Raw genomic sequence first — 17,284 nt, 5'->3', positions numbered from 1 at the left:
ACAGTAAAAGCCAAGTTGGGACTGTAAGGTGGATGCCTAATGATTTTCCATTGAAACTCTTGTACAATAGTCCTTGTTTGAAGAGAAGAATGAGCAGGAGCATTGTTGTGGTGGAGCAGGACTCTCTGGTGAAGGTTTCCTGGGCATTTTCTGCTAAAGCTTTATCTAACTTCCTCAAAACACTCTCAAAATAAGCAGATGTTGTTCTTTAGCCCTCCAGAAAGTCAACAAGCAAAATGCATTGAGCATCATAACAGCTGTTGCCATGACCTTTGCTCTTGACTGGTCTGATTTTGCTTCGACTGGACCATTTCCACCTCTTGGTAGCCATGTCTTTGTTTGTGCTTTGTCTTCAGGATCAACTGGTAACGCCTTGTGTCAACTCCTGTTACGATTCTTTGAAGAAATGCTTCAGGATCTTGGTCCCACTTGTTTAAAATTTCCACTGAAAGCTCTGCTCTTGTCTGCAGCTGATCTGGGCACAGCAGTTTTGGCACCCATCGAGCAGAAAGTTTGCTCAAATGTAATTATTCATTCAGAATTATGTAAGCTGAACAGTGGAAATGTCTATGGTGTTGACTGTTTTCTTTGCTGTTAACTATTTTCTCTGCTGTTAACTGTCGGTCCTCTTCAATTAGAGCATGAACAAGATTCATTTTCTCTTGCAAGTATATGTGGATGGTCTGCTGCTGTGGGCTTTATCTTCAACATTGTCTCATTCCTTCTTAAAACAAAGTTTTCATTTGTAAACTGCTGATTTCTATGAGGCGCATCCCCATTTTTTTTTCACGTGTCATATGATTCCATTTATATGAAATCTACAGACTAGATACATTGTATATAGAGACTGAAAGTGGAATGGTGGGTACCAGAGGATGGGGAAAGAGGATAGTGGGGAATGATACTAATGTGCACAGTTTTCTTTTGAGGATTGTAAAATTGTTTTGGAATCAGATAGTTGCAATGGTAACAAAACTTTATGCATAGTAAAAACCACTGAATTATATACTTCACAGGGTGAATTTTATGATATGTAAATGATATTTCAATAAAAAATAAAAATAAGTTTAAAAACTGTATCATTTACTCTTTTATATCAAGATGACACATATCCTCTATTTATGACAACATTGGTGGAAATGTCAATTTCTCAGGAAAAAAATTAAGCACAAAATCTGGAAACACATCAATCAGGATAAAATATTTACGGTACAACTGATGTTTAGCAATAGTTTAGTGTCAGTATAAATTAAAATACAGGAAATTATCTTTAGAGAAGTCCCAAATAACAAAAATTAGAAATGAAAAAGGTGATATTACAAGTGACACCTCAGAAATACAAGGAATCATTCTAGACTACTATAGACAACTATATGCCAACAAATTTGAAAATCTGGAGGAAATGGATAAATTTCTGGATGGATAAAAACTGAGCCAAGAAGATATAGAAAATCCGAACAGACCAATAACAATAAAAGAGTTTGAAGCTGTTATCAGAAGGCTCCCAACAAAGAAAATCCCAGGACCAGACGGGTTCACTGCAGAGTTCTACCAAACCTTCGAAGAGGAACTGATACCAATTCTCTACAAACTGTTCTAAAGATTGAAACAGAGTCCATTCTCCCATAAACTTTTCATAAAGCATCAATGATTTCACCATTCTTCCACCTAAGTTTCACTTTAAATTTGATGTTTGTTGTTGCTTCAATTTTAGCAGAATTCATGTTACTTTGATAGGAGCCCTTTTCAAACTGATGTCTTTTTTTTTCTTTCCTCCTCAAACTGATGTCTTATCTTTCTTAGTGCCTCAAACTATATCCTGTTTAGACATGTTATAACAAGTTAGTATGAGTTTATTTTGGTGCAAAAAATTTTAGCAATCTATGCATAGTGTTTTTTAAAGAAAATAATACCCATTTTCCATGAACATTTTGAAGACCCCTCTATGCTTCGGGTTTTAGTTAGGGGATAAAGGACTAAGGGGCCAGTTCTACTGGGGCAAGAAGGTCAGGACAAGGATTCAGAGAAGAGGGGAAACTTGGAAACACCTTAAATACTAGTTGAGTTATTAATTGAGGATGGGCATTCCATGTGGAGAACACTGTCAACAAAGGCATAGATACAGGAAACAATTTCATGTGCTGAGATGATGGGAGTGTGCAATGGGAGGGATGGGAGCATGGCTGAATTGCTAAGCAGTGGGCTATTTAACTCATCAGTAGATGACCCTTGGTCATTTATCCTGTCAGTCATGGTAGGTGATGGCAATGGTGGTCATTGCTTTGATGGCACTTACATTCTGAATAAGCACAGGTCCCGAGCTATATGAAGGTACCAGAAGCAAAGATGGAAGGGAGAAGCAAGCTTTGATATGAAACCTGATAACTAATCTTAATCTGTAGTTCAGGCAATTAATTGGGCTTAAGGGGTAAAGGAGAGGTAAAACCTGAATAGCCCAGAGGCGTCTGGCTTGTGTGAGTGGGATGCTTTCACTGGGCTTGGGGTCTAGCCCACTCTTTCAGACAAGCAGAGCCTGGGTGCTGAGCCTGGGCTGGCAGGGTATTCTAGAGCTGATGTGCTTATAGTGAGTGAGAGGAGCAGGTGGGTTTGGGAAAGGATCCAGCAATTTGAATTATGATTCAGCAATTTGGCCTTGGCCTCCTCTTGGCCTCTCCCAAATCTGCTCACTTCCACCTCTTTTTCTAAGTGTACCTCCAACCTAAGCTCATTGGGCTTAACTATTTCAGCTGTGTGAGTGTCTTTCCAAACTCTCCTGTACTCACCTGAAGTGGGGAGATGGAATTAAATGCGCAAGGGAGCCTACCAGTGAAAGAGATGTATAGGGGGAACTGTGACATAAAAAAGAAATGTTGGCACTATTTTTTTCCATTTTATTTTTATTTTAGCATAAAGTGGAATCCTCTCATGGTCCAGACATCTCCCATTTCTTAGGGGATGTAAGGGTGGTGACTCTGGCCCTGGCAGGTGATTGACGTCACCTTTTTACCTGGTTTTCCTAAATGGTCACCTCCTCCTTGAGGTTGCCTCATCAGAAGCAATTAAAGCATTATCAGAAGTTTTTGTTTGTTTGTTTCTTGTTTTAGCATTCGCTGATGAGTACTAGCAGCACACGAAACCCTATTTGACAATTTTTTGTTCTCTTTCTTCATCTTCTTACATCAGACAAATGGTACGTTACAGAATTTTAAGAAATACAGGGTAAATCCAAGTTAAAGTCAAGGAAGAATGACTGACGGATGGAAAACAGTGGGATAGACATGATGCAGTTTTTTGCACTTTTTTATAATTAGGAAGAAATAGTATAAGCATAAAAAATGAGGTAGCACAGGCTGGAAAGTAGAGGGTATAGAAATTCCTGAAAGTGGTAACCCAGCAACAGCAGATTTATACTGTGTGCCTGAATCTTGCACAATGCTGGGAAGGGAAAAATAAAGGAAAAAATAATATTTGTGAGAAAGATGAGAAATTTAATTTAGGTTATGTTGACTTTGACATGATTGTGGGACATGCAGATAGATAGTAATTAGAGTAATTACCAAAGTAAAAAGTTAACATATAATTCTAGAAGAATATAGCTTTTGGTCAAGCTGTGAGAATTGCTGGGTAAAGTGATGCTCAGAATGTCTGACCTTCCTATATGACACAAAGGGTTGTGAGGGTGAAATGAAATAACAGATGTGAAGATACTTTGCAAAATTATATAGCACCATGTACCTTTGTTGTTGTATTACTATTTTTGAGACTTACAGCTCAGAGACATCCTCTCTGTGTTCCTGATAGTCAGATTAAACAGTATTTACTTTTTTCCTTCAGAGAAGACAATGATTTCCTCTGTATGTTCTTGTTAACACTTCCTTCCCCCTCTGCACAGACGCTGGGGTCTGAGGTTTCTGTCAGCCTCTGCCTGTTGCTCCTCTCACTGTGCGCTCCCTGAGAGCACAGAAGTACATCGCGGCGTCCCCCAGCTGTGAGTCTGAGATCTTGAGACTGAAGATTTTGGCTGCTTTCTGGAAGTTCACAGAGAAGCGATTCTCCGTTGCATTCTGATGCTTATAAGCTTCTTGGTGGATAATGAGAATCAGCTGCCTGCTGGGAGGCTGTTTGTACCACGACAAATAATAATTACTATCTCTAGTGTCGTAGGTGCAGTCCAGGGTCACCGTCCCTGCCTCTCGTACAGACATCTCTGGTTGAGACTGAGTGACTGTCTGGGCCACGCTGGATCCTGTGGGAAGAGGAGAGAAAGGACTGCATTGGAGTATCACGTCAGAGAGACAGACAGAATCACAGTTTGGTTCCCATCCCCACCTAACCCTCCTCTTCTGAATCCAAACTTCAGGTAGAACTCATCAACTTTCTTGCCTCCAGTAGCTGGGCCCAATGAGAAGATTACATCTCTGTACTGTTGATCGTTCTTCCTACTTCCCAGTCCTATTGGATACTAGTAAAAACAAACGCATGTGCCTTCCTTACCAAGGCAGGTGGAGACCGCAAGTGCCCACAGTAAGCCGGGGCTTGCCATGCTGGTGGCTCCCTCCTGCAGGGTGAGAAACCTCTGGTTCTGATCTGAACCTTGGGCATCCGCTGTGCTCATGACGTCACTGCCTCTGAGCAGAAAATGGGACCTCAGGCCGGCTGTTGGTGGTGCCTCACTTAGGAAAGCTCAGCAATACTTTTTATCTTTTGCTTAAGAGAATAAAACTTTGGCTATGATGTTGAGTGAAAAAAGATGTCAGAACTGTAACTTATTATGGGATAAAAATGAAGAGGAGAAGGAGTTGGTAAATTGTTTTTGTAAAAATATAATTTGAAGAGGAGAATAAGACGGGTAGAGAAAAGACAGGCAAAGCTAAAGTGTGACTTCAATTTTCTCTGTGAACTTTTGTTTTCTCTTCTTTTTTTCCCTCTCTCCCTCCCTTCCTTCCTCATTTTCTTACATTCTCCCTCCCCCCCCTCTTTCTCTCTCTTTCTTTGTCTTGAAGCCATAAAATGATCTTCGGGTTGTGTCAACACAGGTATTGGTTATAATATTCTTTCATCAATACTGCATATTAATCATTTTGAGAAATGATTAAAAATAATGATGTCAGTAGCAACAACACTCAAATAGTCTAGAGAAAAGTGGAACCAGAATTTTGATACCTAATTGCACTGCTGTTTGCTGAAGAAATTTATTTGTTGGTAAAGAATACCTGGTTTTTGCTGTGTTGGGGAGCTCTGTAATACTGATGGCAAGTGTTCCTGTAAAAACTTTTGTGCACTTCTATTAATGACTTTGTGTAGGAAGAATCAGAACAATTAACATAAAATCCATTTGGAAACATTCTATGTTGCGCATCTGACAGCTTTTCATGGGCATCTCTTTCCCTCATACATGCGTCCTATGAGAGAGGAAAGGTCGAGAATCACAGTTTTCATTTTATAGAAGAAGCAAGTGAGCGAAAATGAAAACTCACAATGCAGGGAACCACTAGTGTCATTTGCATTAATTTTCTCTCCCTACTGAATTTGTGCCATCCAACCTTAGATAAGGCCGTATCTATGGCTCAGCTTTATGTGAACTTTTTTCTCCTGTAAAATAAGGAGGAGAATAAAGGACTAAATTAAAAGCTGATTTGCCGTGTAGGAAGTGGTGGCCTTAAATCTTCCTTCCTGTTTATTATTTTCATTTGGAAAGCATTTTTAACAGTGGACGTTTTGCCACAGATGTTTTTAAGGGACTTTTTTTTTTGCAGCTGGCCGGTATGGGGATCTGATCCCTTCACCTTAGTGTTGTCAGCACCACTCTCTCCTAAGTACCAGAGGACTTCTTAAAGTACAACTTGCTGAGTTGATGTAGGTGACATGGTCTCTCTCTTATTTGCTGTTATTAAATTTCTGCCATACCTACCCTTTTCTGGTCAAAGTCACAAGAAATTGGTAAATACGTTGTCACTTTACAATTTCCCCCTTGTCCTCATCAGTCTTTATAGGAAACTCTAGATGATTGGGCTGTCTTCTCTCTCAATCTCAGTCTCCCTGAAGCTGTGAGTTCACTAATGAGGCTCTCAGACAAATAATTTCTACATCTTGCCTGGGCTCATTATGTCTGAAATGCCACTTGGGGATCCCAAGCCAAAGGGTCCATCCTGCTGTTTTAGATCTTTGCCCGATCCTCTGAGCACAGGCAATGAGAACTTCAGTATCTTCTATTCATCATCCAATCAGTCCCCAACTTTCACAGTTAATCAAGTTATTGAACTCTGAAGGTCAAATAAAATGACACATAGAAGAACTCTCAAGTGGGCAAATCTGGGGATGGGGTGGGCAGATAGCTGTGTTTCCTGGAAGCAGAACTCCTTCTGGGAAGTCTGAGAAATTCCATTGTGTTCTCTTGTGGTGTCAACCCTATCTGGAAACTACTGTCTCAGGATTTCTCACCAGACATAGCTAGTTGGACTATAAATAGTAAAAATTAGGAGAAAAATATGTGAGTGTCATAGACCTCCGTGTGAGAACTTTCACAGATGCAGAAAGTGAGGCACATCAACAATTAAAGGCAAAAGTGGGAGAAGCTGTCCCAGACATCTAGATGTTCCCTCTTAATTGGGTGGATCTTGACAAAAGAACATGGAAGTTCCCCAGTCCTAGTCACCTCAGAGAGCTCATGTTTAGTGTTCTCATGACTTTCAATTCCTTATTTGAAAGTACAATGAACAAAAAACTTTGTAAAAAAGTCTTTTACAAAAGGTTTTCTCTGATTTGTTATGTTCATTTACAATTTTCTTTGGTCAGAGGAGGTGAATCAGATTGTTTACTAACCCCTGAGTGGGGATCTCAATGCAAGGCATGGGGCCTGGTGCATCCGGGTGCTCTCTGGGGAACATGGGTGTAGCATAGAGGTAGGTGGCTGAGCCTCCTGACTGGGTGGTCTTGATGTGCAGGCAGTGGTGGAGCTGGCACCAGCACTGAACGAAGCTGCTGATCTTCCTTTGTGCTACAAAGCCTTGGATGACAAGAATGGAAACAAAGGCACCAGATTTATTTTAGATCCATTTTATCTTATGCCTGTGGATCTGATACACTGTTCAAATAATTATAGTAGATAATAAAATTCTTTCCTTCTTGGATGGTCATTTAGGAAGGACCTCTTTTTGCATTTGATAACTAATTTTCTTTGAAGATAATGTTAAGGGTAAATTTTTTTTTTTTTGGTGGCTGGTCGGTACAGGGATCCCAGCCCTTGACCTTGGTGTTTTCAGCACCATGCTCTCCCAAGTGAGCTAACCGGCTAGCCTGAGGGTAGATTTAAAAATTCATTTCTTCTTTGGGTCCCTTCTATAAAAGAAGTCCCTTCTTGGAAGTTCTCAGAACCTCTGGGTCCTCTGGGTTCCTGATGCCATGAATTCATTCTCTTAACTCATACCCAGGCCAAAGCCACCAGATCATAAATGTGGCATCTAGAAACTCCTCCATGCTTACGCCTTTCCAAAGCTCATGGAGGATTTGATTCCTGAATGTGGAAGTCTCTGACCTAAAGTCTTCAGATAAATGAGGGTTTGTTCCACTTCTTTTACATGTATTAGTAATATTAGATTCTTCAACATGAAATGAATTTTTGCGACTGACTGTTGCCAATGGAAGCAAGCAAGCAGTGCCCTCTTCAGGTGGGAGAGACAATTACTGACGCAGTTCATAAGATACACCATTCTGCAGGGAAATTACTTGGTTTAATAAAAAAAAATCTATCCTGGAAGTAATCTGTTTATATGAGTTTCAGATTTCTATTTGTACTCAAGAGCCCTCAGCAGGGTCAGATACAGGATGCAGGTGCCTGAGGGGCACTGTGTGCTCACTGCACAGAAGAATATGTTTGAGTCATGGAGCTGGGAATCCTTTATGTGCAGGGAAAAAGTGCTGGTCTCCTTTATTAAGACTGGTGGTGAATCTTTTCCTGATTTTCTCTGTCACATTTGATAGCATTTGTATCAGGAAGACAAGGCCTTCCTCAGGATCCTGCCTAAATCATTGAAAGCAATCTGAAGCGCTGTCTCTGTCACTGTGGCTTAGTGTGAAGCTGTCGCCTTCCTTGACTTTCAGAGGAGGACTCTGTTCCACCCATGGTTGTCAATTGACACTGTTCAGGAGGAATGAAAGATCTTCGTACATAAGTAATTATTTTTTGTTTGTTTCAGAATTTTCCTTATTTGTTTACTATATCTTTATTTTATTTATTGAAACATAATTGATTGTTCCTATCTGTGGGGTACAGTGTTGAATATCAATACCTGTATGCAATATGTGATGCTCAAAATAAGGATAAGTAGTGTATTCAAGGTTACACAATGTGATTATTTTTTGTGGCCCTTTACCAATTTCTTGCTAGCTCCCGCTCTCCCTCTCCCTTTCCCACCTCTGGTGGCCTCAGTTCTGTTTCTTCTTTTGAAAGTTCAATTACTGATTATTGTATCTTTCTTTCTTTTAAAGTGTATTTGTTTATTTTTTAGTTCCCACTTATGAGTGAGGACGTGCCATATTTCTCTTTCTGTGTCTGGCTTATTTTATTTAACTTGATTTTCTCTAAGTTCATCCATGTTGCTGTGAATGGAAGAATTGCATTCTTTTTAATGGCAGAGTAGTATTCCATTGTGTATATATACCACATTTTCCTGATCTGTGGATGGACATTTAGGTTGGTTCCATATCTTAGCTATTGTAAATATAGCTGTGATAAACATAGGAGTGCAGGTATTCCTTCAACATAATGATTTATATTCCTTTGGGTATACACCCAGCAGTGGGATTGATGGATTGTATGACAGTTCTATCTATAGTTGTTTGAGGAAACTCCATAAAGTTTTCATAATGGCTGCACTAATTTAAAGTCTCTCCAACCATGTAGGAGGATCCCCTTTCTCTGCATACTCCCCAGCATTTATTATTCTCTGTCTTTTTGATACTGGCCAGTCTAACTGGGGTGAGATGATATCTCAACATGGTTTTCATTCACATTTCCCTGATGCTTAGTGAAGTTGAGCATTTTCTCTTGTGTCTGTTGGCCATTTGTACATCTTCCTTTGAAAAATGCTTATTCAGCTCCTTTGCTCCCCCCCCCCCACATTTTTCCCCATCAGGTTACTTGTTTTCTTACTGTTAAGTTGTTTGACTTACATATTCAGGATATTAACCCATTGTTGGATGCATAGTTTGCAAATATTTTCTCACATTCGGTAGGTTGTCTTTTCACTCCGTTAATTGTTTCTGCTAAAAAGCAGAAGCTTTTTAGTTTGATATGATCCCATTTGTTTAATTTTTCTTTTGTTGCCTGTGCTTTTGGGTTCTTATTCATAACGTTTTTGCCCAGTCCTACTTTCTGAAGTGTTTCCCCTATGTTTTCTTTTAGGAGTTTTGTAGTTTCAGGCCTTATATTTAAGTTTTTAATGCATTTTGAGTTGATTTTGATATACGATGAGAGGTATGGGTCTAGAGTCGTTCTTCTACATAGGGATATCCAGTTTTCCCAGCATCACTTACTGAAGAGGCAGTCTTTTCTCCGATGTATGTTCTTGGTGCCTTTGTCAAAGATCAGTTGCCTGTAAGCATGTAGGTTGATTTCTGGGTTCTCTATTCTGTTCCATTGGTCTGAGTGTCTATTTTTATGCCAATACTATGCTGTTTTTGCTACTATAGCTTTGCAGTACAATTTGAAGTCAGGTAATGTTATCCTTCCCTCTTTATTTTTTTTTGCACAGGATTGCTTTGGCTATTCAGGATCTTTTGTTGTTCCATATGAATGTTTGGATTGTGTTTTCTATTTCTGTAGAGAATGTCATTGGTATTTTTATGGGGATTGTATTGAATCTGTAGATTGCTTTGGGTAGTATGGACACTTTCACAGTGTTTATTCTTCCAATCCAAGAGCATGGCAAGTCTTTCCATCTTCTTGTGTCCTCTTTAGTTTCTTTCAAGAGTGATTTGTTGTTCTTGTTGCAGAGATCTTTCACCCCCTTAGCCAAATTTAAAACTAGATATTTTTTTGGTGAGTACTGTAAATGGGCTAGCTTATTTGATTTCTTTTTCTGCTAGTTCGTTATTGGAGTATAAAAACACCGCTGATTTTTGCATGTTGATTTTGTATCCTGCTGCAACTTTACTGGAATCATTTATTAGCTCTAAGAGATTTTTTTTGGTAGCGTCTTTAGGTTTTTCTATGTATACGATTATGTCATTTGTAAACAGGAACAGTTTGACTTTGTCTTTTCTAATCTGTATGCCCTTCATTTCTTTCTCTTGCCTGATTGCTCTGGCTACTACTTCAGATACTATGTTAAATAGGAGTGGTGAGAATGGGCATCCTTATCCTGTTTCCATCCCTGTTCCTGAAAGCTTTTCCCCATTCAAGGTGATATTGGTGGTGAGTTTGTCATATATGGCTTTTATTGTGTTGAGAAACTTTCCTTCTATACACAGTTTTCAGAGAGTCTTTATCATGAAGCACTGTTGAATTTTGTCAAGTGCTTTTTCTGCATCTATTGAGGTAATCATATGGTTTTTGTCCTTGATTTTGTTGATGTGGTGTATTACATTTATTGACTTGCATATGTTAAACAATTTTTGCAACCCTAGGATGAATTACAATTGATCATGTTGTGTATATATTTTTTTGATATGTTGCTGTATTCTGATTGTTAATATTTTGTTGGGGATTTTTGCATCTATGTTCATCAGAGATATTGGCCTGTAGTTTTCTTGTTCATTGTATCTCTGTCTGGTTTTGGTATCCGGGCAATGCTGGCCTGATAGAGTGAGTTTGGAAGAATAGCCTCTGTTTCAATTTTTCGTAATAGTTTGATGAGATTTGGTATTAATTCCTCTTCAAAGGTTTGGTAGAATTCACCAGTAAAGCCATCGGCCCTGGGCTTTTCTTTTTGGGAGACTGCTGATTACTACTTCAATCTTGTTGCTTGTTATTGTTCTGTTTAGGTTTTCTGTTCCTTCTTGGTTAAGTCTTAGTAGTTTCTATGTATCCAGAAATTTATCCATTTCCTCCAGGTTTTCAAATTTGTTGGTGTATAGTTGTTTATAATAGTCCCTAATGATTCTTTATATTTCTGTGGTATTGGATGTGATGTCTCATTTTTCATTTCTGATTTTTTGTTGTTTGGGTCTTCTCTCTCTTGTTTTTTTTAGTTATCCTAGCTAATGGTTTGTCTATTTTGCTTATCATCTCAAAAAACCAACTTTTTGTTTCATTAATCTTTTGTATAATTTTTTGGGGTCTCTCTTTCATTTAGGTCTGCTCTGACCTTAATTATTTCTTTCTGCCTACTAATTTTGGGATTGGATTGTTCTTGTTTTTCTAGTTCTTTGAGGTTTAGCATTAGGTTTTTTTATTTGAAGTCCTTTTATTCTTTTGATGATAGTGCTTATTTCAATAAACTTTCCTCTTAGTACTGCTTTTGCAGTATACCACAGATTTTCCTATGATGTGTTTTGATTTTCATTAGTTTTGAGAAAATTTTTGATTTTCTGTTTAATTTCTTCCTGGACCCATATGTCATTCAGGAGCATGTTGTTTAATTTCCATGTGTTTTTATACTTTCCAGAGTTTTGGTTGTTACTGATTTCTAGTTTTAATTCATTATGGTCTGAAAAAATAGTTGAAATGATTTCAATTATTTAAAATTTGTTGAGACTTGATTTGTGACCTAATATGTGTTCTATCATGGAGAATGTTCCATGTGCTAATCAGAAGAATGTATATTTTGTGATTGTTGGATGAAATGTTCTGTAGACATCTGCCAAGTCCAACTGGTCTAAGGTGTGGTTTAAATCCTGTTTCTCTGTTGATTTGTTGTCTAGATGATCTGTCCAATGCTGACAGATGGATGTTCAGGTTCCCAACTATTATTGTATTTTGCTCTATCTCTTTCTTTTTGTCTAAATGTGTTTGTATTATAGATCTGGGTGCTCCAATGTTGGGTGCATATATAATTATGATTGTTATGTGTTGTTGCTGGATAGATCACTTTATCATTGTATAGTGGCCTCCTTTGTCTCTTTATGTATTTTGGTTTAAAGTCTATTTTATCTGATATAAGAATAGCTACTCCTGCTCGTTTTTGGTTTTCATTTTGCATGACATATCTTTGTCTCTTTCTTCACTATTAGTCTGCGTGTGTCTTTACAAATGAGGTGAGTCTCTTGAAGACAGCATATAGTTGGGTCTAGCCTTTTAATCTAATTAGTCATCTGTGTCTTTTGAGTGGGAAATTTAATTCATTTACATTTAGGGTTGCTTGAAAGATATTGTCTTACTCGTGGCATTTTGCTGATTTCCATTTGGATGTTCTAAATATCTTTTGTTTCTTCCCTTTTACTGTTTGTCTTCAGTGATTGTTGATTTTCTGAGGTGGTAAGATATTGTTTCTTTCTCTTTCTCATTTGCATTTTTGCTCTACAATTGGGTTATATTCTTTCTTGTGTATTCATGTTGTGATTATTGTTTTTGGTTTCCAGAGGCAGGACTCACTCGAGTATTTCTTATAGGGCTGGTCATGTGGTGGTGAACCCCTGTAGTTTTTGTTTGTCTGGGAAATACAGCATTTCTCCCTCATTTTTGAAGAATATCCTTGCTGGGTATAGTATTCTTGGCTGGCAGGTTTTTTTTTTTTAGTATTTGAATATATCATCCCATTTTCTTCTTGTGTGTAGAGCTTCTGTTGAGAAATCTGCTGTTAGTCTGATGGGGACTCCCTTACTGGTGACTCGGTGCTTTTCTCTTGCTGTTTTTAAGACTTTCTTTGTCTTTGAGCTTTGCTGGTTTGACTGCAATGTTTCTTGGAGAGAATTTTTTTGAATTGAATCTGTTTCATAATCTTTGAGCCTGCTAGACCTGAAGGTCTGCATCTCTCATCATACCTGGCAGTTTTCCACTAATATTTTGTTGAATAGGTTTTCAATGCCTTTTCCTTTCTTCTCCCTGTCCAGAACACCCATGATTTGGATATTTGTGCACTTATGGTTGTCTACTAGTTATCTTAGATTTTCTCCACTTTTAAAATTCTTTCTTTGTTTTCCTTTTTTCCACCTGGGTTACTTTGAAAAGACTGTCTTCAAGATTAGAAATTCTTTCTTCTGTTTTCTCTAACATGCTGCTTAAGCTCTTAGTTGTGGTTTTTATTTCATTGAATGAATCTTTTAGTTCCAGGACTTCTGCTACATTCTTTTTAAAAGTATTTCCTTGGGTTGAATTGTCCCCCCTAATTCACTGAAGCTTGAATTGTGTCCCTCAAGTTTTATGTATTAGAAACTTGGGCCCCACTGTGACTGTTGGGAGGGTGGGAAATCTTATTATGGTAATTGAAAGGGGGGGCCTTGAAGAGGTAATTAGATTGTAGGACCATGCCTTAGTAAACAGATTAATAATCATGGTCAGGGACATAGTTCTGAGGACTTTAAAAAGAGAGTGAATGAGGAGGTTAGTCTCTGCTCTCTCTGTTCCACCATTTTTGCAATGTGATATGAAGTCACCAACAAAGGAAACCTTCACCAGATGTATTCCCTGGACTTTGGACTTCCTAGCCTCAGAAAGTGTAAGCAATAAATTTTGTTTTTTTATACAATACCCAGTTCTGTGTATTTTGTCATAAGCAACAGAAATGGACTACTACAGGTATTAATCTTCTTGTAAATTTCCTCCTTCATATACTTCATATTCATATTTTTCTCATTTTGTTGTGTCATCTGAGTCTTTTTATATCTCATTGAGTTTCCTTAAGATTGGTGTTTGGAATTCCTTTTCAGTCATTTTATGGGTTTCCTGCTCGATGGGGTTTGCTACTTGATACTTCTTGTATTCCTTTGGTGGTGTCACATTTTCTTTTTTTTTCGTATTTCTAGTATGTCTTTTTTGATGTCTGGTCATCCGATAGAGCAGTTGCTTCTTCTATTATTCTAGAGCGGGCTTTGAGGAGACAGTCTTCCTCCTATAGATGTGTTTTATATTGACTGTTGAGTAAGGTCTTTTAGTATTGGTTCTGGGTAGACAGGGTAGTGCAGTTTACATGTGGGTACTTTAGCCATATTTGGTGTTGGAGTTTCATATGAGTGCCTCTGTGGCCTAGGCACTGGGGCACTTAGTGATTCCTTGCTGAGGTCAGTGACACTGTGTTGGTTCATCAAGGATGTGAGTGAGCTCGGCCCTGGGCAGATTTTCTCTTTGCTCTTTCCTAAAGGCCAAGGCTCTCCCTGTGTTCTTGCTTTCCCCTTTTGGGGGATGGGATAGTGGTGATTGAGAATTTTCTTCCTTACTCTATTTGGGTATCCTGAGTTTCTGGACTCTCAGTGGGTTCCACATGTGTGTGGCTCCCTGGATCAAGGCAGTCACATGGGCTGTGCGTGTACCTCCCACCTTCAGGTGTGTGCAGCATAATTCCCCCTCTGGGTCAAGCCACTGGGTCACAGTTCTACACTCACTCACCTCTTTCCCTGGGCTCTGGTGATGACTCGCCTTGTGTCAATGCAGTTGAATGGTTGGCAGGCCACCTGCATGGTGGTGGTAGCTGCTGCAGTGGCTGTGGTGGACCAGTTATGCAACAGTGGTGTCAGTGGCAGTGGCAGGGGCTTCCCTTGGCTCCTGAGGTCCCTGGGTCCTCCTGCTATCTCTTCACTTGTTTTGTATTCCTTAGCATAAACCCCAGATTGTCCCGGATCCCTCTAGATTTAAATGCCAGGGCTACTCCACTTTCCTTGGCTTGTGTCCTTCCTCCCCTCCTCTCTACTTTTCTCACTCATGGGGCAGCTGCAGACACACAGGAGTCAGTGAAGCCCTCAGGGGGGTTTCCATTCTTTCTTCTTTCTGGAGCCTCAGAGGATTCAGTTTGGAGGCCTGTGTGTTCCAGGGCCTAGTTTACTGTTCTAGTTCTTCTGGTTCTTTTGGTTTGGAAGCCCAGGGATCTTCACAGCCAGTCTGAATCTCACTGCCACATGAAACACATAATTGAGTATCCTCCCTCCTGATACTCCCACTCACCTTGTTCTAGTTTACAGCAATACCTCTGTCTATGGAAGTACTGCCCCAATGTGGTCTGAGCTTTTTATTAACATTTTTTTCAATTTTTTTCTATGCCTGTATGACACTAGAAAATTCTGAGGGAAGTGAATAGGTTGAGAGAAGACCCGATTCTTTCCCTCAGTTGATTTTGTCACTACCATAGGTTTGTTATCTTTCTCAATCTGTACTGCCTTACATTAGTTGAAAGGGTTAGAACTTTTCCAAATTCTCTCTAAAAATTTGAAGGAGTGAAATGTAGTATCCTTTCTTTTACTATGTTCCCAGGTTGAAGAAGCAGCCTGATATCTGGCTAACTAGTAAAATTCTAGTGCTTTTGCAAACAATTAAGTGCTTTGTATATTTAGATGTGGGCACTGTGCAGACTCTGGTAATTTCTGACATTTTATGAACAAGTTGTCTGAAACCCATTTTATGGTCTCCTATGTCTGCAGTAAGAATTAGGAACTCCAGAGGAGCAGAGATTAAGGAAGAATGTTCTCTTCTTTTCTTGGCATCCTATCCTCACCCTGTTGATTTTAGGTGCCTACCAGTTAGCCACATTTTTTTTAGCCACATTCCTTGGAAAAAGCTCAGGCCCTGGCAAATGTAGCCCTACCTTTCCCTTCCTTTGTCTCTTGTTGTGGTCGGGAGGTAAGTAGCTGAACCTCCCGACTGAGAGTCCATGATAAAGAGCTGTGATCTTCTGTAATGTTAATTGTGGATATTACTTTTTCAGTCTTCTTCATGTACAAAAGTATGTAAAACAGAAAGACTCTGCTTCTCCTAGCATTTTCCTGAAGCATAGTGTTACTGTACCTCTAATTGGACTTAGCTTTCTCCTGGTGATGCAGGGTCTAGGTAGGACTGGACTCTACCTTCCCCTGTCCTCTCATTTCAGCTTGAGAAGAAAAGGACTCATGGGTGATCACTGGAGAATCTGGCTACTGTAAAGTGGCACACTTTCCTGGGAACCTTATAATTGTTCTTTTTCCAAGTCAGAGAATCCCCAAATCACATCCAGTGTGGAACCACAGAAATGCTAGTAAAACTTCTAGTTGTCTTCTTAAGGTTTTTCTCTCTATTGATGAGAATACTTACCAAGAATGTTCTCAAAGATGGAAATTTTAGCTGAGAAGAAAGTAGCTATCTCAGTTACGTAAAGGAACTCACATTTACATGGGGGTTTCCCTTGGAATTTTTTCCCCTCTTGTCTTGGGTGTGGTGATGTCAACAAACCAGGAAAGTTCCACCAGGAATATATGTAGTTAAAGGTGATTAATAATTTTCCTGAGCAACAATAGACATGGATTGTGGCAGGTCAACAATAAACGTTGAGTGTCTACTATCTAAAGTTCATTCAACTTAACCCTGTGTGGATGTTTAATAAAATGTACAAAATAGTATATGCTGATTACGGAGTTGGGGAGACAAGAAAAACATGCATATGAAGTTAACTAACTCTAGGGGGCAGTGCATGATCTGCATCAGCTGCAGTACTTGCAGCTAAGAGTCAGTAGCTTGATAATTGGCACAAGAGCTAAGAAGAAAAATCATGTGATCCTGTCTATTGAGGCAGAGAAGGTATTTGACAAAATACAACACACATTCATGTTAAAACATTCAAAAATAGGAATTAATAACTAATTCCTTTACGTAAAAAATGCATATGTCAGAACTCCAAACCAGCACCTACTTATGGGGAAGCATTAGGAACTTTTCTACAATGTTTGTTACCTCTACCACTATTTACCTTTGTGTTAGAGCTACGGGCTAGTGCAGTCAGCCCAGAGGAAAACAATTATAAGCATAAAAATTGAAAAGAGAGAGGTAAAATATCATTTGCATGATTGTAGATAAAATGATTATATATCAGAAAACCTAAAAGAGAATAAAGACAACTACTAAAAGACGTTGCAATATAAACAATATTTTCAAAAAGCATTCATATTGTTTGTAAGTCAAAAGAAAACTAATTAAAAGAAAACATGGAAGAAGAGAGCACAATTTCTGTTGCACAAAAATAAAAAGAAGAAAGAAAGAAAATTCTAAAGTTCAAATTAAGAATAGGCAGATTTAATGGAATAGCAAGTTAGTAATTAGGCTTAATTGCAAGGAAATTTAGTAAATGATAAAGACAACATCTCAAATTAGTGGTGGAGTTGAGGGGAATGACTTTTCAGTAAGTATGTTGAATAACTTGTGTCTCTCTGGATATGAGGTTACTGGTGA

General features: G+C 38.8%; 1 protein-coding gene across 1 annotated transcript in view; it reads right to left on the bottom strand.

Annotated features, from left to right (window-relative positions):
• Positions 1–4,543, bottom strand: part of LOC134372375 (T cell receptor alpha chain MC.7.G5-like) — a 360,110-nt gene extending 355,567 nt beyond the window's left edge. The window contains exons 1-2 of the mRNA XM_063089891.1: positions 4,495–4,543; positions 3,956–4,246 (exon numbers count right to left, since the gene is read on the bottom strand). Coding sequence (XP_062945961.1) covers positions 3,956–4,246; positions 4,495–4,543 — 340 coding nt within the window. The remainder of the gene's footprint in view (positions 1–3,955; positions 4,247–4,494) is intronic.
• Between the last annotated feature and the right edge of the window lie 12,741 nt (positions 4,544–17,284).

This window comes from Cynocephalus volans, chromosome 3, assembly GCF_027409185.1.
Source record: "Cynocephalus volans isolate mCynVol1 chromosome 3, mCynVol1.pri, whole genome shotgun sequence".
Lineage (NCBI taxonomy): Eukaryota > Metazoa > Chordata > Mammalia > Dermoptera > Cynocephalidae > Cynocephalus > Cynocephalus volans.
The sequence above is the reverse complement of the archived record's forward strand: the minus strand, read 5'-3'. Positions and strand labels throughout refer to the sequence as shown.